The 23,693-nt window shown below is 45.0% G+C and overlaps 1 protein-coding gene across 5 annotated transcripts in view; it reads left to right on the top strand.

The window, feature by feature from the left end:
* nktr (natural killer cell triggering receptor) overlaps window positions 1–23,693 on the top strand; it is a 67,313-nt gene that overhangs the window by 28,411 nt on the left and 15,209 nt on the right. For all 5 annotated transcript variants that reach the window (XM_046293068.1, XM_046293069.1, XM_046293072.1 and 2 more), the window contains 6 exons: window positions 9,808–10,033; window positions 10,210–10,383; window positions 13,838–13,925; window positions 16,456–16,607; window positions 19,440–22,328; window positions 22,645–22,788. In XM_046293068.1, coding sequence (XP_046149024.1) covers window positions 9,808–10,033; window positions 10,210–10,383; window positions 13,838–13,925; window positions 16,456–16,607; window positions 19,440–22,328; window positions 22,645–22,788 — 3,673 coding nt within the window. The remainder of the gene's footprint in view (window positions 1–9,807; window positions 10,034–10,209; window positions 10,384–13,837; window positions 13,926–16,455; window positions 16,608–19,439; window positions 22,329–22,644; window positions 22,789–23,693) is intronic.

The raw sequence follows: 23,693 nt of genomic DNA on the forward strand, positions 1-23,693 counted from the left end.
AGATAATGGGAGGGGTTGAGGGTAGCTGAAGGATGGGACTGGATGGTGTTCAGAGATAATGGGAGGGGTTGAGGGTAGCTGAAGGATGGGACTGGATGGTGTTCAGAGATAATGGGAGGGGTTGAGGGTAGCTGAAGGATGGGACTGGATGGTGTTCAGAGATAATGGGAGGGGTTGAGGGTAGCTGAAGGATGGGACTGGATGGTGTTCAGAGATAATGGGAGGGGTTGAGGGTAGCTGAAGGATGGGACTGGATGGTGTTAAGAGATAATGGGAGGGGTTGAGGGTAGCTGAAGGATGGGACTGGATGGTTTTCAGAGATAATGGGAGGGGTTGAGGGTAGCTGAAGGATGGGACTGGATGGTGTTCAGAGATAATGGGAGGGGTTGAGGGTAGCTGAAGGATGGGACTGGATGGTGTTCAGAGATAATGGGAGGGGTTGAGGGTAGCTGAAGGATGGGACTGGATGGTGTTAAGAGATAATGGGAAGGGTTGAGTGGAGCTGAAGGATGGGACTAAAAACAAACAAAAGATATCTATTGTAAAATAGTGTCCATAAAATGGAAGTAGAAGCCTAAGTGGTAGTGTTCACTAGTTTCCTCCAATGAGGGGAGGGATGGTAGGGGGAAATCATAAAGAAACGGTACCTTTGTATTCAGTATTCAGACCGACTTTTTCCACATTTTGTTAGTTACAGCCTTATTCTAAAAGGGATTTCCTCAATCTACACACTACCTCATAATGACAAAGAGAAAACAGGTTTTTAGAAATAAAAACAGAAATATCGTATACATAAGTATTCTGACCCTTTGCTATGAGACTTGAAATTGAGCTCAGGTGCATCCTGTTTCCATTGATCTTTGAGATGTTTGTACAATTTGATTGGAGTCCATCTGATTTGGAAAAGCACACACCTGTCTATACAAGTTCCCACAATTGACTCTGCATTTACTCAACAAAGCACTGAGTAAATGGTCAGAATACTTATGTAAATGTGATATTTCAGTTTTTTTTACATTATCAAAAAAATCAAACCGGTTTTTGCTTTGTCATTCTGGGGCATTGTGTGTAGATTGATGAGAAAAACAAAAATTAAGTTAATTTTAGAATAAGGCTGTAACCTAACAATATGTGAAAAAAAGTCAAAGGGTCTGAACTTTATTTCACCAGGTAGGCCAGTTGAGAACAAGTTCTCATTTACAATTGCGACCTGGCCAAGATAAAGCAAAGCAGTTCGACACATACAACGACACAGAGTTACACATGGAATAAAACAAACATACAGTCAATAATACAGTATAAACAAGTCTATATACGATGTGAGCAAATGAGGTGAGATAAGGGAGGTAAAGGCAAAAAAGGCCATGGTGGCAAAGTAAATACAATCTAGCAAGTAAAACACTGGAATGGTAGATTTGCAGTGGAAGAATGTGCAAAGTAGAGATATAAATAATGGGGTGCAAAGGAGCAAAATAAATAAATATATTAAATACAGTTGGGAAAGAGGTAGTTGTTTGGGCTAAATTATAGGTGGGCTATGTACAGGTGCAGTAATCTGTGAGCTGCTCTGACAGCTAGTGCTTAAAGCTAGTGAGGGAGATAAGTGTTTCCAGTTTCAGAGATTTTTGTAGTTCGTTCCAGTCATTGGCAGCAGAGAACTGGAAGGAGAGGCGGCCAAAGAAAGAATTGGTTTTGGGGGTGACCAGAGAGATATACCTGCTGGAGCGCGTGCTACAGGTGGGTGATCCTATGGTGACCAGCGAGCTGAGATAAGGGGGACTTTACCTAGAAGGGTCTTGTGGATGACCTGGAGCCAGTGGGTTTGGCGACGAGTATGAAGCGAGGGCCAACCAACGAGAGCGTACAGGTCGCAATGGTGGGTAGTATATGGGGCTTTGGTGACAAAACTGATTGCACTGTGATAGACTGCATCCAATTTGTTGAATAGAGTGTTGGAGGCTATTTTGTAAATGACCTCGCCGAAGTCGAGGATTGGTAGGATGGTCAAATCAAATCAAATTTTATTTGTCACATACACAAGGTTAGCAGATGTTAATGCGAGTGTAGCGAAATGCTTGTGCTTCTAGTTCCGACAATGCAGTAATAACCAACAAGTAATCTAGCTAACAATTCCAAAACTACTACCTTATAGACACAAGTGTAAGGGGATAAGAATATGTACATAAAGATATATGAGTGAGTGATGGTACAGAGCGGCATAGGCAAGATACAGTAGATGGTATTGAGTGCAGTATATACATATGAGATGAGTATGTAAACAAAGTGGCATAGTTAAAGTGGCTAATGATACATGTATTACATAAAGATGCAGTAGATGATATAGAGTACAGTATATACATATACATATGAGATGAATAATGTAGGGTATGTAAACATTTATATTAGGTAGCATTGTTTAAAGTGGCTAGTGATATATTTTACATCATTTCCCATCAATTCCCATTATTAAAGTGGCTGGAGTTGAGTCAGTGTGTTGGCAGCAGCCACTCAATGTTAGTGGTGGCTGTTTAACAGTCTGATGGCCTTGAGATAGAAGCTGTTTTTCAGTCTCTCGGTCCCAGCTTTGATGCACCTGTACTGACCTCGCCTTCTGGATGATAGCGGGGTGAACAGGCAATGGCTCAGGTGGTTGCTGTCCTTGATGATCTTTATGGCCTTCCTGTAACATCGGGTGGTGTAGGTGTCCTGGAGGGCAGGTAGTTTGCCCCCGGTGATGCATTGTGCAGACCTCACTACCCTCTGGAGAGCCTTACGGTTGTGGCCGGAGCAGTTGCCGTACCAGGCGGTGATACAGCCCGACAGGATGCTCTCGATTGTGCATCTGTAGAAGTTTGTGAGTGCTTTTGGTGAGAGTTGTATGGCATTGAAGCTTGCCTGGAGGGTTGTTAACACAGTGTCCAAAGAAGGACTTTCCAAAGGCACTGTATTTTATATATTTAAAACAATATATATTGGGAATTTTAAATTATTGCATTGATGGAAGTGTCTTGTCTTTTACTATGGATTAAGTGGTACAGTTGAGGTTGGAGGTTTACATACACTTAGGTTGGAGTCATTAACTCGTTTTTCAACCCCTCCACAAATTTTATCAACAATTGTTTACAGACAGATTATTTAACTTATAATTCACTGTATCACATTCCAGAGGGTCAGAAGTTTACATACACTACGTTGACTGCGCCTTTAAACAGCTTGGGAAATTCCAGAAAATAATGTCATTGCATTAGAAGTGTCTGATAGGCTAATTGACATCATTTGAGTCAATAGAAAGTGTACAAAAATAGACGTGTTTGGCCATAATGACCATCGTTATGTTTTGAGGAAAAGGGAGGAGGCTTGCAAGCCTAAGAACATGATCCCAAATGTGAAGCACGGGGGTGGCAGCATCATGGGTGCTTTGCTGCAGGAGAGACTGGTGCACTTCACAAAATAGATGGCATCATGAGGATGGAACATTTATGTGGATATATTGAAGCAACATCTCAAGACATCAGTCAGGAAATTAGCTTGGTCGCAAATGGGTCTTCCAAATGGACAATGACCCCAAGCATACTTCCAAAGTTGTGGAAAAGTGGCTTAAGGACAAAAAAGTTACAGTATTGGAGTGGCCATCACTAAGCCCTGACCTCAATCCTATAGAAAATGTGTAAGCAGAACTGAAAAGGAGTGTGCGAGCAAGGAGGCCTACAAACCTGACTGTTACACCAGCTCTGTCATTTACATTTAAGTCATTTAACAGACGCTCTTATCCAGAGCGACTTACAAATTGGTGCATTCACCTTATGACATCCAGTGGAACAGTCACTTTACAATAGTGCATCTAAATCTTAAAGGGGGGGGGTGAGAAGGATTACTTATCCTATCCTAGGTATTCCTTAAAGAGGTGGGGTTTCAGGTGTCTCCGGAAGGTGGTGATTGACTCCGCTGTCCTGGCGTCGTGAGGGAGCGAACAGTTTAGACTGGGCTGAGCGGGAACTGTACTTCCTCAGTGGTAGGGAGGCGAGCAGGCCAGAGGTGGATGAACGCAGTGCCCTTGTTTGGGTGTAGGGCCTGATCAGAGCCTGGAGGTACTGAGGTGCCGTTCCCCTCACAGCTCCGTAGGCAAGCACCATGGTCTTGTAGCGGATGCAAGCTTCAACTGGAAGCCAGTGGAGAGAGCGGAGGAGCGGGGTGATGTGAGAGAACTTGGGAAGGTTGAACACCAGACGGGCTGCGGTGTTCTGGATGAGTTGTAGGGGTTTAATGGCACAGGCAGGGAGCCCAGCCAACAGCGAGTTGCAGTAATCCAGACGGGAGATGACAAGTGCCTGGATTAGGACCTGCTCCGCTTCCTGTGTGAGGCAGGGTCGTACTCTGCGGATGTTGTAGAGCATGAACCTACAGGAACGGGCCACCGCCTTGATGTTAGTTGAGAACGACAGGGTGTTGTCCAGGATCACGCCAAGGTTCTTAGCGCTCTGGGAGGAGGACACAATGGAGTTGTCAACCGTGATGGCGAGATCATGGAACGGGCAGTCCTTCCCCGGGAGGAAGAGCAGCTCCGTCTTGCCGAGGTTCAGCTTGAGGTGGTGATCCGTCATCCACACTGATATGTCTGCCAGACATGCAGAGATGCGATTCGCCACCTGGTCATCAGAAGGGGGAAAGGAGAAGATTAATTGTGTGTCGTCTGCATAGCAATGATAGGAGAGACCATGTGAGGTTATGACTGAGCCAAGTGACTTGGTGTATAGCGAGAATTGGAGAGGGCCTAGAACAGAGCCCTGGGGGACACCAGTGGTGAGAGCGCGTGGTGAGGAGACAGATTCTCGCCACGCCACCTGGTAGGAGCGACCTGTCAGGTAGGACGCAATCCAAGCGTGGGCCGCGCCAGAGATGACACTCGGAGAGGGTGGAGAGGAGGATCTGATGGTTCACAGTATCGAAGGCAGCCGATAGGTCTAGAAGGATGAGAGCAGAGGAGAGAGAGTTAGCTTTAGCGGTGCGGAGCGCCTCCGTGATACAGAGAAGAGCAGTCTCAGTTGAATGACTAGTCTTGAAACCTGACTGATTTGGATCAAGAAGGTCATTCTGAGAGAGATAGCGGGAGAGCTGGCCAAGGACGGCACGTTCAAGAGTTTTGGAGAGAAAAGAAAGAAGGGATACTGGTCTGTAGTTGTTGACATCGGAGGGATCGAGTGTAGGTTTTTTCAGAAGGGGTGCAACTCTCGCTCTCTTGAAGACGGAAGGGACGTAGCCAGCGGTCAGGGATGAGTTGATGAGCGAGGTGAGGTAAGGGAGAAGGTCTCCGGAAATGGTCTGGAGAAGAGAGGAGGGGATAGGGTCAAGCGGGCAGGTTGTTGGGCGGCCGGCCGTCACAAGACGCGAGATTTCATCTGGAGAGAGAGGGGAGAAAGAGGTCAGAGCACAGGGTAGGGCAGTGTGAGCAGAACCAGCGGTGTCGTTTGACTTAGCAAACGAGGATCGGATGTCGTCGACCTTCTTTTCAAAATGGTTGACGAAGTCATCTGCAGAGAGGGAGGAGGGGGAGGAGGATTCAGGAGGGAGGAGAAGGTGGCAAAGAGCTTCCTAGGGTTAGAGGCAGAAGCTTGGAATTTAGAGTGGTAGAAAGTGGCTTTAGCAGCAGAGACAGAAGAGGAAAATGTAGAGAGGAGGGAGCGAAAGGAGGAATGGGGGAAAATTCACCCAAATTATTGTGGGAAGCTTGAGGGTGGCTACCCGAAACATTTGATCCAAGTTAAACAATTTAAAGGCAATGCTACCAAATACTAATTGAGTGTATGTAAACTTCTGACCCACTGGGAATGTGATGAAATAAATAAAAGCTGAAATAAATCATTCTCTCTACTATTATACTGACGTTTCAGATTCTTAAAATAAAGTGATGATCCTAACTGAACAAAGACAGGGAATTTTTACTAGGATTAAATGTCAGGAATTGTGAAAAGGTGTATGTAAACTTCCGACTGTATATGTCTGTTAAGTTTATGGGGGGTCAATTAAGGAAGACATCCTCTTCTGCAAACCACTAGAAACCAGGACAACAGGAGAGGATATTTTTAAAGTACTGGACAGATTTATGACATCAAATGGACTTTGGTGGTCAAGATGTGTTGTTATCTGTACTGATGGTGCAAAAGCCATGACAGGGAGACATAGTGGAGTAGTAATAAGTGTGCAAGCAGTTGCTCCCGACACGACTTGGGTCCACTGCAGCATCCACCGAGAGGCTCTTGCTGCCAAGCCTGACGGCTTGAAAGACGTTTTGGACAGTACCGTGAAAATGGTTAACTTTGTTAAAGCAAGGCCCCTGAACTCTTGTGTATTTTCTGCACTATGCAATGATAGCGACCATGTAACACTTTCACAACGTACAGAAGTGCGCTGGTTATCAAGGGGCAAAGTATTGACATGTGTTTTTGAATTGAGAGACAAGCTTAACGTTCTTTACTGGCCATCCTTTTCACTTGTTTGACTGATGACGAGTTTCTCACACGACTGGTCTGTCTGGGTGATCTTTTTTCTCGCCTGAATGATCTGAATCTAGCATTACAGGGACTCTCCGCAACTAAACTCAGCAAAAAAAAGAAACGTCCCTTTTTCAGGACCCTGTCTTTCAAGATAATTCATAAAAACTAAATAACTTCAGAGATCTTCATTGTAAAGGGTTTAAACACTGTTTCCCCATGCTTGTTCAATGAACCATAAACAATTAATGAATGCGCACCTGTGGAACAGTCGTTAAGACACTAACAGATTACAGACTGTAGGCAATTAAGTAGAGCTGTGGTGTGATGGGTCTTGTAGAGCTGTGGTGTGATGGGTCTTGTAGAGCTGTGGAGTGATGGGTCTAGGAGAGTTGTGGTGTGATGGGACTAGAAGAGCTGTGGTGTGATGGGACGGCTCTGGTAGAGCTGTGGTGTGATGGTCCGGGCCTTGTGGAGCTGTCCTGAGGTGGATCTAGCATGGTAAGTCTGTGCTCTGTTGGGCCTGGCCTTGTAGAGCTATTTTGTGATGGGTCTGGTCTGGTAGAGCGGTGTTGTAATGGACCGGGCCTAGTGGAGCGACTGGTCTTGTAGAGCTGTGCTGTAATAAACCGTGTCTGGCTATTCTCTCCTGTGGATGGTGGGGGTACTGTTGTTTCAGAAGGTGGGGCAGGGGGCTAATGCTGCTGGGGTGATGGGTGTGGGTCCCTGCCAAGAGTTGCATCCTTTAGGTCCATAGCAAAGGTTCTGATACTGTCTTGTTCAAGGTGTATATTATCGTGTAAGTGTTCACATGTCAGATGAGTGGGATGGTGAGCCATTCTGACACTGAGCAGTGAGGCACAGTCCACAGTGATCTCTTGATTAATTTAATGTCAATCAACTGTCCTGGGGAGTCTTTTCTTGGTAGGAGGGTGGACACTACTATAGTGGTTGTTGGGAACATGGCCTGTGCCCACTCTGCCACTCTTCCTTCTCACTGCCCCAGATGATACATTTTCACCTTACGTTTTCAGGTGTGTCAATCCTTGTCTGACTGAGTAGCTGCATTACACTCTCAGTTGTAGCACACCAGAATGTATACACCTGGTGTCTAGGGAATCATCTTTCCTGGACTAAGAACTTCCCATTTAAATCATTAAGGATTGCAGTTGTGTGTGGTTGACCTGGGCTGGAGCAGACTGGGAGGCTGGTAGGTTGACCTGGGCTGGAGCAGACTGAGAGGCTGGTAGGTTGACCTGGGCTGGAGCAGACTGGGAGGCTGGTAGGTTGACCTGGGCTGGAGCAGACTGGGAGGCTGGTAGGTTGACCTGGGCTGGAGCAGACTGGGAGGCTGGTATGTTGACCTGGGCTGGAGCAGACTGGGAGGCTGGTAGGTTGACCTGGGCTGGAGCAGACTGGGAGGCTGGTTAGTTGACCTGGGCTGGAGCAGACTGAGAGGCTGGTAGGTTGACCTGGGCTGGAGCAGACTGGGAGGCTGGTAGGTTGACCTGGGCTGGAGCAGACTGGGAGGCTGGTTAGTTGACCTGGGCTGGAGCAGACTGGGAGGCTGGTTAGTTGACCTGGGCTGGAGCAGACTGGGAGGCTGGTAGGTTGACCTGGGCTGGAGCAGACTGGGAGGCTGGTTAGTTGACCTGGACTGGAGCAGACTGGGAGGCTGGTATGTTGACCTGGGCTGGAGCAGACTGGGCGGCTGGTAGGTTGACCTGGGCTGGAGCAGACTGGGAGGCTGGTAGGTTGACCTGGGCTGGAGCAGACTGGGAGGCTGGTAGGTTGACCTGGGCTGGAGCAGACTGGGAGGCTGGTAGTTTGACCTGGGCTGGAGCAGACTGGGAGGCTGGTAGGTTGACCTGGGCTGGAGCAGACTGGGAGGCTGGTTGGTTGACCTGGGCTGTGGCAGACTGGGAGGCTGGTGCAGTGTCATCAGGCTTGTGTGGTGGCTATGCTGGTTGTGCTGGTCTCAGGTTCTACCTGTGTTGTACCAAGCTTGTGGACATGTTCTCTAGATGCAGAGGACATAATGACTAGCTGCTGGTTGAAGGTGTCAATGTACCTCTCTCTCTGCTCTAGCTCCTCTCTCGTTGTGCTCAGATGGTGTCTGAGGTCATCACTCAGTTTGTCCATTCTTCTCTCTAATTTAGCAATAGATGCTCTGCTCTCCTCCCTGAACTGTTTCATCTCTTCTTTTAGTTTCTGGCCAGTTTCCTCTTGAAGCGTGTTCTCTCTGAGTTCTATGACCTCTGCTTCGACTAGAGAGAAGGTGTTGTGGAAACATTGCATAGCTGGTGTTCTTGGTGTTTTAGGCATGTTCTTGGCTCTGTCTGCTACAGGTGAGGTAGGTAGAGGGCTTCTTGCTGGGTCACAGAGGCTGTTGAGGCCTGCTTTTCTCCGTCATCTCCCTCTACTTCTTCCTCAGCTTCTGAGATGAGTTCAGCTTCTACTTTTAGCAAACATATTCTCAAAAGCCATGAGGCTTGAATCATTGCCTTGTATCAAAACATTTCCTTTAGTGTAGAAGTTGACAGCTTGACACCTGTTGCTGTGGTCAGCTTCTTCAAAAATGCTGATCTGACAGCCTTGGCTGATCTGATTGGCTGATGCAAATGACCCTTCATACGTGCCCTCGTTTGTTATTAAATATTACATTGGCTCTTGTTTTGTAACTGGTAAGCTCTGCAAACAGACATTCATGGTTCTGTCCCATCATCAAGCCTTTGAAACGTTTCTTATCTTTCTCTGTCTGGATGTCTGGTGGGTAAATAGTTTCCATAGCAACACTGGTGATGTTGGCCACAACGCTGCAATACAAGCCTATCTTTTCCAAAACAGCATTGTTTCTTGTATTACTGTCTCTATTGTCTTTACTTTAATGTCCTTTGTCTTCTGTTCTTTTGTCTTTCTATTATTTAGTTAGCTAGCTTATTTTAGGAGAGTCCCATCAACTGCTTAGCAACTGATAAACAATTCAGCTAGCTAAGATAACTGTACAATTTTATAAAAATAGTAACTTCTTCAAAAGCTTATCTTTGCTTGTTTTGTCCCCCCCCCCCCACCCCCCACACACACTAATGTACTTCAATCTAAAAACCATAGGAGCTCGTTTTTTCAGCAGCTTCTGCTCAATTTGAAACTCTGGAACCTCTCTCGCTGTATCTCTCATTCTGTGTCTCTCTCTCTCTCTCTCATTCTCTCTCTCTGTCTCTCTCTCTCTCATTCTCTCTCTCTCTCTCTCTCTGTCTCTCTGTCTCTCTGTGTGTGTGTCTCCTCTCTCTCTCTCTGTCTGTCTCTCTGTGTTCTGTAGTTCTGGAAGGAAAGAGGAAGCGGCGGTCGCATTCTGCAGACTCCTCCCTCAGTTCTCCTGGCTCCTCTCAGTTCTCCTCTCTGGAGTCTGGGAGTGAATCTGAGGAGAAGCACCACCACCACAGGCGAAAGAGACACTCCAAGAGCAAACGCTCCAAGAAGAGGAGGAGAGAGAGGGAGGTGAAGAGAGAGGGTCACACTGACAGGGTGGAGCCTGTTCTAAAGGGGTGAGGTTCACTGTGGACTGCCTCACACCAATACGGCTAAATTATTCACAACACATTTCGGGCTTATTATGATGTGCAACTCTCCTGCACATTTGAGGTGTCAAATCTGTTTACATTGTGATGTTTTTTTAATTGGTATGTTTTTTGTTGCTGCTCACTCAATAATTTTCTCACAGCCCTGTGGATGGAGGGATGGTGGCGGTAGCTGTGGAGGAGGAGGGTGGAGGGAAGGAGCAGAGTGGTTTGAAGAGAGAGAAACCAGTAGTTCGTCCAGAGGAGATCCCTCCTGTTCCTGAGAACCGCTTCCTATTGAGGAGAGACCAGCCGGGTCAGGAGGACCATCCAGACACGTCAGTCTATCTCTGATACTAACCCTCTCTCTGTTACTAACCCTGTTAACCAGCTGGGTCAGGAGGACCAACCAGACACGTCAGTCTATCTCTGATACTAACCCTCTCTCTGTTACTAACCCTGTTAACCAGCCGGGTCAGGAGGACCAACCAGACACATCAGTCTATCTCTGATACTCACCCTCTCTCTGTTACTAACCCTGTTAACCAGCCGGGTCAGGAGGACCAACCAGACACGTCAGTCTCTTGATTCTGATCCTACCATGTATTGCATCCCTAGAGGGTCAATCTAGTCCCGGATTTATCTAATCTAGGATCAATCTAGTCCTTGGCCAATTCAGGCTCAGTCTAATCTTGTTTAATGCAGTAGTTACCTAATTTAACTCAAGAATTGACCACTTGACCTGGAATGTTAATTGAAAAATGCCTGTCATTGAAAAGGGGGCATTAATTAACTTTTTTAACTTAAGGCTGAGATCCCGCTAGTAAGATCGATATGACAACAGCCAGTGAAAGTGCAGGGCGCCAAATTCAAAACAACAGAAATCCCATGATTAAAATTCCTCAAACATAGAAGTATTTCACACCATTTTAAAGATACACTTCTTGTTAAATCCCACCACAGTGTCCGATTTCAAATAGACTTTACGACGAAAGCACCACAAACGATTGTTAGGTCAGAGCCAAGTCACAGAAAAACACAGCCATTTTTCCAGCCAAAGAGAGAGAATTAATCACTAACCTTTGATCTTCATCAGATGACACTCATAGGACTTCATGTTACACAAAACATGTATGTTTTGTTTGATAAAGTTTATACACTGCTCAAAAACATAAAGGGAACACTTAAACAACACAATGTAACTCCAAGTCAATCACACTTCTGTGAAATCAAACTGTCCTCTTAGGAAGCAACACTGATTGACAATAAATTGCACATGCTGTTGTGCAAATGGAATAGACAACAGGTGGAAATTATAGGCAATTAGCAAGACACCCCTAATAAAGGAGTGGTTCTGCAGGTGGGGACCACAGACCACTTCTCAGTTCCTATGCTTCCTGGCTGATGTTTTGGTCACTTTTGAATGCTGGCGGTGCTTTCACTCTAGTGATAGCATGAGTCTTACAACCCACACAAGTGGCTCAGGTAGTGCAGCTCATCCAGGATGGCACATCAATGCGAGCTGTGGCAAGAAGGTTTGCTGTGTCTGTCAGCGTAGAGTCCAGAGCATGGAGGCGCTACCAGGAAACAGGCCAGTACATCAGGAGACGTGGAGGAGGCCGTAGGAGGGCAACAACCCAGCAGCAGGACCGCTACCTCCGCCTTTGTGCAAGGAGGAGCACTGCCAGAGCCCTGCAAAATGACCTCCAGCAGGCCACAAATGTGCATGTGTCTGCTCAAACGGTCAGAAACAGACTCCATGAGGGTGGTATGAGGGCCCGACGTCCACAGGTGGGGGTTGTGCTTACAGCCCAACACCGTGCAGGACGTTTGGCATTTGCCAGAAAACACCAAGATTGGCAAATTCACCACTGGCGCCCTGTGCTCTTCACAGATGAAAGCAGGTTCACACTGAGCACGTGACAGAGTCTGTAGATGCTGTGGAGAACGTTCTGCTGCCTGCAACATCCTCCAGCATGACCGGTTTGGCGGTGGGTCAGTCATGGTGTGGGGTGGCATTTCTTCCGGGGGCCGCACAGCCCTCCATGTGCTCGCCAGAGGTAGCCTGACTGCCATTGGGTACCGAGATGAGATCCTCAGACCCCTTGTGAGACCATATGCTGGTGCTGTAGGCCCTGGATTCCTCCTAATGCAAGACAATGCTAGACCTCATGTGGCTGGAATGTGTCAGCAGTTCCTGCAAGAGGAAGGCATTGATGCTATGGACTGGCCTGCCCGCTCCCCAGACCTGAATCCAATTGAGCACATCTGGGACATCATGTCTCGCTCCATCCACCAACGCCACGTTGCACCACAGACTGTCCAGGAGTTGGCGGGTGCTTTAGTCCAGGTCTGGGAGGAGATCCCGCAGGAGACCATCCGCAACCTCATCAGAAGCATGCCCAGGCGTTGTAGGGAGGTCATACAGGCATGTGGAGGCCACAGACACTACTGAGCCTCATTTTGACTTGTTTTAAGGACATTACATCAAAGTTGGATCAGCCTGGAGTGTGGTTTTCCACTTTGATTTTGAGTGTGACTAAAATCCAGACCTCCGTGGGTTGATAAATTTGATTTCCATTGATCATTTTTGTGTGATTTTGTTGTCAGCACATTCAACTATGTAAAGAAAATATATATAGAATATTTCATTCATTCAGATCAAGGATGTGTTATTTTAGTGTTTCCTTAATTTTTTTGAGCAGTGTATTTTTATTTAAAAAAATCAGAGTTTACATTGGCACGTTATGTTCAGTAGTTCCAAAAGCATCCGGTGATTTTGCAGTGAGCCACATCAATTTACAGAAATTCTCATAATAAATGTTGATGAAAATACAAGTGTTATGCATGGAACTTTAGATACTCTTCAATGCAACCGCTGTGTCAGATTTCAAAAAAGCTTTACGGAAAAAGCAAACCATGCAATAATCTGAGTACGTGCTCAGAGACCAAACGAGCCAAACCGATCCATCGCATATTGTGCAGTCAACAGAAATAACCTTATAAATATTCCCTTACCTTTGATGATCTACATCAGAATGCACTCCCAGGAATCCCAGTTCCACAATAAATGTTTGATTTGTTCGATAATATCCATCATTTATGTGGATTCAAAGTTACTAAGCGCGTTCACTAGGAGCAGACGAAATGTCAAAGTTCCATTACAGTCCGTAGAAACATGTCAAACGATGTATAGAATCAATCTTTCGGATGTTTTTAACATAAATCTTCAATAATGTTCCAACCGGAGAATTCCTTTGTCTGTAGAAAAGCAATGGAACGCGAGCTACTTCATCTGAACGAGCGTCACGAGCTTGTGGCACTCTGCCAGACCACTGACTCAAAGAGCCCTTATGAGCCCCTCCTTTACAGTAGAAGCCTCAAACAAGTTTCTAAAGACTGTTGACATCTAGTGGAAGCCCTAGGAAGTGCAACATGACCAATATCCCACTGTGTCTTGAATAGGGAATGAGTTGAAAAACGACCAACCTCAGATTTCCCACTTCCTGGTTGGATTTTTTTCTCAGGTTTTTGCCTGCCATATGAGTTCTGTTTTACTCACAGACGTCATTCAAACAGTTTTAGAAACTTCAATGTGTTTTCTATCCAAATATACTATTAATATGCATATATTAGCAACTTGGACTGAGTAGCAGGCAGTTTACTCTGGGCACCTTATTCATCCAAGCTACTCGATACTGCCCCCAGCCATTTAAGCATCAAAATGACCTAAACTGAAAACCAAATGGCTTCCAGTTTGTTTGTCTATAATTGTGTTCATGTTATTTCCAGAACTAAGCCAGAGGTCTCCTCCCTTCCCAATGACCTGAAGCAGTCAGTCACCAAGTCTGGACGCAAGATCAAAGGCAGAGGGACAATGGTACATTATCCTATTTTAACTACTACAATACTATACCAATGGTACATTATCCTATTATACCTATTACCATGCTATACCAATGGTACATTATCCGATTATACATCTTACCATACTATACCAATGGTACATTAACCTAGTATAACTACTACCAAACTATACCAATGGTACATTATATGATTATACATCTTACCATACTATACCAATGGTACATTATCCGATTATACATATTACCATACTATACCAATGGTACATTATCTGATTATAACTACTACCATACTATACCAATGGTACATTATCCTATTATACATATTACCATACTATACCAATGGTACATTATCCTATTATAACTACTACCATATTATGCCAATGGAACATAATAGTATAACTACTACCATACTATAACAATGGTACATTATCCTATTATAACTACCACTATATAATAACAATGGTACATTAAAATATTATAATGACTATAATGATGCACCATTGGTACATAATACAACTATACCAATGGTACATAACATAACTACTACCATACCAATGGTACATTTTCATATTATAACTACTACCATAATACACCAGTGGTACATTATACTATTATAACTAATACCATACTACACCAGTGGTACATATCATAACTACTACCATACTATACCAATGGTTCTTTATATTATAACTGCTACCATACTATGACAATGGTACATAATGTTATAACCACTACTATACTATAACAATGGTTCATCATTTTATAACTACTACCATACCAATGGTACATTATCCTACTATAACTACCATAATACACCAGTGGTACATTATACTATTATAACTAATACCATACTACACCAGTGGTACATATCATAACTACTACCATACTATACCAATGGTTCTTTATATTATAACTGCTACCATACTATGACAATGGTACATAATGTTATAACCACTACTATACTATAACAATGGTTCATCATTTTATAACTACTACCATACCAATGGTACATTATCCTACTATAACTACCATAATACACCAGTGGTACATTATACTATTATAACTAATACCATACTACACCAGTGGTACATATCATAACTACTACCATACTATACCAATGGTTCTTTATATTATAACTGCTACCATACTATGACAATGGTTCATTATCCTATTCCAATGTTACATAATATTATAACTACTACCATACTATACCAATTGTTCATTATCCTATCATATCTCCTACCATATGATACCAATGGTACATTATCCCATTAGAACTACTATGATATAATAATTGTACATTATCCTATTATAACTCCTACCATACGATACCAATGGTACCTATTATAGCTCCTACCATATGATACCAATGGTACATTATCATATTATAACTCCTACCATACGATACCAATGGTACATATTATAGCTCCTACCATATACCAATGGTACATTATCCTATTATAACTCCCACCATATGATACCAATGGTACATTATCCTATCATAACTCAGACCATATGATACCAATGGTACATTATCCTATCATAACTCCTACCATACAATACCAATGGTACATATTATAACTCCTACCATATGATACCAATGGTACATTATCCTATCATAACTCCTACCATACGATACCAATGGTACATATTATAACTCCTACCATATGATACCAATGGTACATATTATAGCTCCTACCATATGATACCAATGGTACATTATCCTATCATAACTCCTACCATACGATACCAATGGTACATTATCCTATCATAACTCCTACCATACGATACCAATGGTACATATTATAACTCCTACCATACGATACCAATGGTACATTATCCTATCATAACTCCTACCATACGATACCAATGGTACATATTATAACTCCTACCATACGATACCAATGGTACATATTATAACTCCTACCATATGATACCAATGGTACATATTATAACTCCTACCATATGGCACCAATGGTACATATTATAACTCCTACCATATGATACCAATGGTACATATTATAACTCCTACCATATGATACCAATGGTACATATTATAACTCCTACCATATGGCACCAATGGTACATATTATAACTCCTACCATATGATACCAATGGTACATATTATAACTCCTACCATATGATACCAATGGTACATATTATAACTCCTACCATACGATACCAATAGAAAACATTCTCCAGTCTGAAGTCTCTCTAAAGCCCCAATGTGATTGAATCAGGACTCTGCACAAAGGCCTAACCTGTTCAAAGGACATAAGATGAACGGTACAGAGACAAAAAGATGTTGCTGAATGACCTGAGAGGTCTTTTTTTAATGGAAGAGAAGCAAACATCTTTCTGTCTGTGGTCTTTAATTCCCCACTAAAGCAACCATACAATGTTGACTTCATGGAAATCAGGTAACCAGCCCTTTGGGAGCTCTGTGTAGAAACTGGACGAGACTATCATGGGAGGAAGTGACGTGCAGAACACCAGTGTGCTGTAGGTCAGTCTGGTTAGTTTCCTGTTCTGTTCTCTCTGCAGAGGTACCACACCCCAACGTGCTCTAAGTCGCACTCGGCTTCGGAGGAGGAGGGACAAGGAAGCAGCGAAACTCCGCCCCACTGGAAGGAGGAAATGCAGAGAACCAAGACCTACCAGCCACCCAGCGTAGAGAGATGGAGCCGAGGAGACAAGTACACCACTGTTTAACTGTATACAATACATCGTGGAACTGCATGGTAGGGCCGAAAGGTCCTTACCATTTAAGTGTCACAATACAATAGGAGACTCCCAGCTCCCCTAAAACCATGTGTTTAACACTTGTTTTGGTTTCTACATGATTCCATATGTGTTTCATAGTTTTGATGTCTTCACTATTATTCTACAATGTAGAAAATAGTAAAAAGGCTAACTTTTGACTGGTACTGTATATATAAATATATAATAGGGAAAGGGAAAGTGGGATACCTAGTCAGTTGTACAACTGAATGAATACATAGCTACTATATGTAATACATAGTTACTATAACTACTATATATAATACCTTGCTACTATAGCTACAATATATAATTCATAGCTACTAAAACTACTATATACAGTGCCTTGCGAAAGTATTCGGCCCCCTTGAACTTTGCGACCTTTTGCCACATTTCAGGCTTCAAACATAAAGATATAAAACTGTATTTTTTTGTGAAGAATCAACAACAAGTGGGACACAATCATGAAGTGGAACGACATTTATTGGATATTTCAAACTTTTTTAACAAATCAAAAACTGAAAAATTGGGCGTGCGAAATTATTCAGCCCCTTTACTTTCAGTGCAGCAAACTCTCTCCAGAAGTTCAGTGAGGATCTCTGAATGATCCAATGTTGACCTAAATGACTAATGATGATAAATACAATCCACCTGTGTGTAATCAAGTCTCCGTATAAATGCACCTGCACTGTGATAGTCTCAGAGGTCCGTTAAAAGCGCAGAGGGCATCATGAAGAACAAGGAACACACCAGTATCCGAGATACTGTTGTGAAGACGTTTAAAGCCGGATTTGGATACAAAAATATTTCCCAAGCTTTAAACATCCCAAGGAGCACTGTGCAAGCGATAATATTGAGATGGAAGGAGTATCAGACCACTGAAAATCTACCAAGACCTGGCCGTCCCTCTAAACTTTCAGCTCATACAAGGAGAAGACTGATCAGAGATGCAGCCAAGAGGCCCATGATCACTCTGGATGAACTGCAGAGATCTACAGCTGAGGTGGGAGACTCTGTCCATAGGACAACAATCAGTCGTATATTGCACAAATCTGGCCTTTATGGAAGAGTGGCAAGAAGAAAGCCATTTCTTAAAGATATCCATAAAAAGTGTTGTTTAAAGTTTGCCACAAGCCACCTGGGAGACACACCAAACATGGGGAAAAAGGTGCTCTTTTGGCAACAATGCAAAACGTTATGTTTGGCGTAAAAGCAACACAGCTCATCACCCTGAACACACCATCTCCACTGTCAAACATGGTGGTGGCAGCATCATGGTTTGGGCCTGCTTTTCTTCAGCAGGGACAGGGAAGATGGTTGGAGCCAAATACAGGACCATTCTGGAAGAAAACCTGATGGAATCTGCAAAAGACCTGAGACTGGGACGGAGATTTGTCTTCCAACAAGACAATGATCCAAAACATAAAGCAAAATCTACAATGGAATGGTTCAAAAATAAACATATCCAGGTGTTAGAATGGCCAAGTCAAAGTCCAGACCTGAATCCAATCGAGAATCTGTGGAAAGAACTGAAAACTGCTGTTCACAAATGCTCTCCATCCAACCTCACTGAGCTCGAGCTGTTTTGCAAGGAGGAATGGGAAAACATTTCAGTCTTCGATGTGCAAAACTGATAGAGACATACCTTAAGCAACTTACAGCTGTAATCGCAGCAAAAGGTGGCGCTACAAAGTATTAACTTAACCGGTTAAGGGCTAGGGGAATAATTTTTGGATAAAAACGTGCCGTTTTTAGCGCAATATTTTTCAGTTTTTGATTTGTTAAGAAAGTTTGAAATATCCAATAAATGTCATTCTACTTCATGATTGTGTTCCACTTGTTGTTGATTCTTCACATAAAAATACAGTTTTACATCTTTATGTTTGAAGCCTGAAATGTGAGAACAAAGGCTTCAGGAATGGCAAAGTTCAACCTTGAGGGGATTCAAACAACGTTTTCCAATACTTTATGGAGTTAATTCGGAAAAAAGGCACTGTATGACTATATATATATATAACGTTGTGTCCACACACAGGAAAAACTGGACATCTGCTATAATATACACATACACACAAACAAATTATTTTAGCCTAGTGGTTAGAGCGTTGCACTAGTAACCGGAAGGTTGTTCTAAAGTTCAAATCCCTGAGCTGACAAGGTACAAATCTGTCGTTCTGCCCCTGAACAGGCAGTTAACCCACAGTTTTTGTTCCTAGGCCGTCATTGTAAATAAGAATTTGTTCTTAACTGACTTGCCTGGTTAAATAAAGGTATGTATGTATGTATGTATGTATGTATGTATGTATGTATGTATGTATGTATGTATGTATGTATGTATGTATGTATGTATGTATGTATGTATGTATGTATGTATGTATGTATGTATGTATGTATGTATGTATGTATGTATGTATGTATGTATGTATGTATGTATGTATGTATGTATGTATGTATGTATGTATGTATGTATGTATGTATGTATGTATGTATGTATGTATGTATGTATGTATGTATGTATGTATGTATGTATGTATGTATGATACATAGCTACTATAAGACCTAGCTACTATATCTAAATAAGACCTAGCTACTATAACTACTATATGCGTATATATAATACATAGCTTCTCTGTGTGACAACTTAAGCATTATCAATGCTAACCACTGATCCAGCTACATGTCGTATTGTTTGAAACCTTGAGGTCAGTTCGACTGTTATCTCTGAGGGTGGGATCTTGACTTAACAGATTGAATGACCGTTGTTCCAGCAGATGGGAGGGAGACCGCAGCAGGAGTGACTCCCCATGGTCCCAGTCCCCGGAGTGCTCCTCAGGCCACAGCTCTGACCGCTCCAGCCAGCCCCGCCCACACAGGAAGGAGAAGAAGAAAGCCAAGCGCAAGAAGGCCAAGAAACGCAAACATGCCAAGAGACAAAAGAAGGAGTCCACCAAGAGCAAAGAGCCCAAACAGTCGCCCGTCCGAGAGGGTCAGGGGACAAATCCTGGTGATATTGAGAGAAGGTCCCTCTCAGTGTCCCGGACCCCTTCCGCCCACAGACGCTCCCCGAGAAAGCAGTGCTCCGGGTCGGGCAAGCGGCGTCACTCCTCCCCTTCATCCAGAGACTCGAGTTCCTACACAGCTAGCCGCTCCAGATCCAGGGGCAGGTCTGTGTCTTACTCCCAGTCCAGGAGTCTGTCTCACTCCAGAAGCAGGTCTCTATCTATGTCAAGGTCCACATCCAGGTCCCGATCCAGATCCCGGTACAGATCCAGGTCCAGGTCTTTGTCCCGGCTCAGGAGGAGAAAGGCAACCAGATCCTCCAAGAAGTCCAAGATGGCTGACGTCAGCAAGCTAAAGCCAGACGCCTCAACCGCAGGGGCAGTGAAGGGTGTAGAGACCAAAGCCACAGCCCTCCCTGCCACCCCAGCCCCTGAGAACGCCCCTGTCATACCCATGAGTGACAGCCCCCCTCCCTCACGCTGGAAGCCTGGCCAGAAACCGTGGAAACCCTCCTACGTCCGAGTCCAGGAGGTCAAGACCAAGACGACTCCAGCCTGCCTGTCCCCCATAGGCCCCACAGCTCCCAGTACATCTGATAACCACCCAGATAACTCCCACCTGGAAAAGAGCCGTGGCTCTAAGAGCCACAGACACCAGAGACGATCACCCAGCGGCTCCTACAGGAGCAGGTCCTACAGCCAGTCTCACAGTCACTCCAGGAGTCACTCCCGGTCCAGGATACGGTCACCAGGTCCCTACTACAGCAGATCCTCCTCCTACAGCAGGTCAGACTCCTATGACTCTCACAGGAGAGGCCTAGACAAGACCTTAGACAAGACTATAGACAAGGGCTGGAAACAGTACTACAGCTCTCTGAAGCGGATCAAGAACCTGGATAAGTACCTCAAAGCGCCTGACTCCCAGATCAACATGTTTTCATCTGACTCTGAGGACGGAACAGACAGCGAACACAGTCCTGGGCCCAGGCAGAATGGCTCCAAGGGACCAAAGCTCTTTGGCATCTTATCAGAAGACCGACGTCATCAGGAAACGGAAGCAAAAAGTCTGAAACCAAACCAAAAGTCCTTGAAGAAACCCAGCAGTAGGTCAGAGTGGGACAGTGATGGGGATAAACTAGGCAGAAAGACCAGCCTGGTGAACAACCAGAAGCCTGATGTTAGGTCAGCAGAGATTCCTGACCAGAGACTAGCAGCTCTCGCTGGGTGGGACTCTGAGAGCGACTCTGAGAAGGTGCTGCCCAAGATGGCCACCACCGAGCCCAAGGTCTTCCTGTCAGAGAAGGAGGAGGGCGAGGCCAGCTCCGAGTCAGAACATGAACACCATGTACGGTCACACAGCAAGATGAACAAAGCCCCTGGAACCTCTGTGTTGCTGCTTCCTGCACCTGTACATAATGCCACCCCATTGGAGGGGAGCCCTGAGAAGGGCCTCGAGGCAGAGAGACACAAGAGCAGGAAGAAGAACAAACGTAAACACAAACGCAAGAGGAGGAGCTCTGCCAAGTCTGGCTCCCACAGGTCAAAGGTCAAGTCAAAGCGGTCCAAGAGGAAACACCAGAAGCTGAAGGAGACATTCCACTGGCAGCCGCCAATGGAGTTTGGAGAGGATGAGGAGGAGGATGAGTCCCAGAAAGAGAAACGTCTGGAGCAAAAACATACTGCTGTAAAGGATAGTCCTCAGAGAGCTGTCAGGGGAAGACCTGGCAAATCTCCATGTCTGGAAAAGGAGGACAAGGAGATAAGTCCTGCTTCACCCAACAGAAACAGTTCAGTACAGCCAATGCCTCGCAGAGTGGAAGATGCAGCAGAGATTACCAAAGAACTGAAAGCTAAACCAACTGCCAACTTGAACCCAAAACACTCAAAACCTCAGGACCTCACTGCTAACCTGCCAAAGATGGATCAGCCAGAGATGGTAGACGATATGGAGATCTGCACCCCAGAACATGACCTCCCTGACCCCACTACCGAGCCACCAGGCCTTCCGGGCCAACAGGCACCGGATATCAGTCTGAAAACACTGTCTCCTCTGAGTCGCTCCTTAAAGAAGGGAGACGTGTTTCTCTCACCTGTTAAAGATCCACAGTGTACAGCATCTCTGCCAGCTGTGATGCTAGCTAGTGGGGAGCAGCAGGAAACTGCAGCAGGCAGAGCCGCTGGTCCTCCTGTCGACCCTAAATGGAAGCCTCTAAAGGGGATGGCTGCTCTGCAAGCCATGAACCCAAACCCCTCCTCCCTGGCTCGTCTGCTCCCCACCAGACTCCCGGAGCACAGTGGGCCCCGGACCCAGCCCCAGGAAGGCATCAGGCCCCAGGGCAGCAGGACCCAGAGCCAAGGCGGGAGGACCCAGGGGGGAGTCAGCATCCAGATCAAGAGCCAGAGCCGGGTGCGTCCGGGGTCGCTGTTCGACGAGGTACGGAAGACGGCCAGACTGAACCAGAGGCCCAGAAACCAGGACAGCAGTTCCAGTGAGGAGAGGTCTCAGTCTGCAGCTGGAGCCGTGGGAGGGGCCACGGAGGAGGAGCGGGGAAGCAGGAGGTCCCGGTCGGGGTCTAGCCCATCCCACAGGTCCAGAGGAAGATCCCCCTCCTCCAGCCGCTCCAGGAATAGATCGCGCTCTTCCAGCTACTCCTCCAGGTTTGCTGACTGGCTTACTTATTTACTGCCTTGCTTACTTACTGGCTGACTGGCTGGGGAGTTTACTGGCTGTCTCGCTTACTGAATGACTGGTTTACTGGCCGGTTGGCTGACCGACTGACTGACTGGTTGGGTGGCCAGCTGGCTGGCTGGTTGACTGACTGAAATGATTGATGTTATTTTGATATGTAGCCAGGTAATGTCTGGTTTGTGTAATATAAAGGTAATTTATGTAACATATCCATGTTTTATGATCTACAGGTCTGATATGGACATGACAGAAATAATCTGATTTAATCTGGAACTCTTCTCCTAGGAGTCAGAGCAGGAGCAGGAGGAGGTATCCCAGAGGACGCTCCCAGTCCCGCAGCATCACCTACCGCAGCTACAACAGTCATAGTCGGACCTATAGTAGAAGTCATTCCAGAAGCCGTTCTTATGATCGACGCAGGAGATCCAGGTAGACTAGACATGTTGACCATGTAGACCTGGCCACCTGTCCTCCTCAACGTAGACCGTTTAAACCTGTCCATCTGTCCTCCTCAATGTAGACCATCTAGACCTGTCCATCTGTCCTCCTCAATGTAGACCATCTAGACCTGTCCATCTGTCCTCCTCAATGTAGACCGTCTAGACCTGTCCATCTGTCCTCCTCAATGTAGACCATCTAGACCTATCCATCTGTCCTCCTCAATGTAGACCATCTAGACCTGTCCATCGGTCCTCCTCAATGTGGACCGTCTAGACCTGTCCATCTGTCCTCCTCAATGTAGACCATCTAGACCTATCCATCTGTCCTCCTCAATGTAGACCATCTAGACCTGTCCATCGGTCCTCCTCAATGTGGACCGTCTAGACCTGTCCATCTGTCCTCCTCAATGTAGACCATCTAGACCTATCCATCTGTCCTCCTCAATGTAGACCATCTAGACCTGTCCATCTGTCCTCCTCAATGTAGACCATCTAGACCTGTCCATCTGTCCTCCTCAGTCATGTCTCCATGTTTTCTCTACATGTGCATCATGTCAATCAACAAATATACATTTTTGGGGTTTGTGGGTAAACTCTAGTTACAGTACATTCGGAAAGAATTCAGCCACTGACTTTTTCCACATTTTGTTATATTCAGTCTTATTTAAATGGGTTTTTTTTCGTCATCAATCTACACCCAATACCCCACAATGACAAAGCAACATTTGTAAAAAATAAAAACTGAAAAATCACATTTACATAAGTATTCAGACCCTTTACTCAGTACTTTGTTGAAGCACTTTAGGCAGCGATTACAGCATTGAGTCTTCTTGGGTATGACGCTACAAGCTTGGCACATCTGTATTTGGAGTTTCTCCCATTCTCCTCTGCAGA

The sequence above is a fragment of the Oncorhynchus gorbuscha genome, linkage group LG12, assembly GCF_021184085.1.
Source record: "Oncorhynchus gorbuscha isolate QuinsamMale2020 ecotype Even-year linkage group LG12, OgorEven_v1.0, whole genome shotgun sequence".
Lineage (NCBI taxonomy): Eukaryota > Metazoa > Chordata > Actinopteri > Salmoniformes > Salmonidae > Oncorhynchus > Oncorhynchus gorbuscha.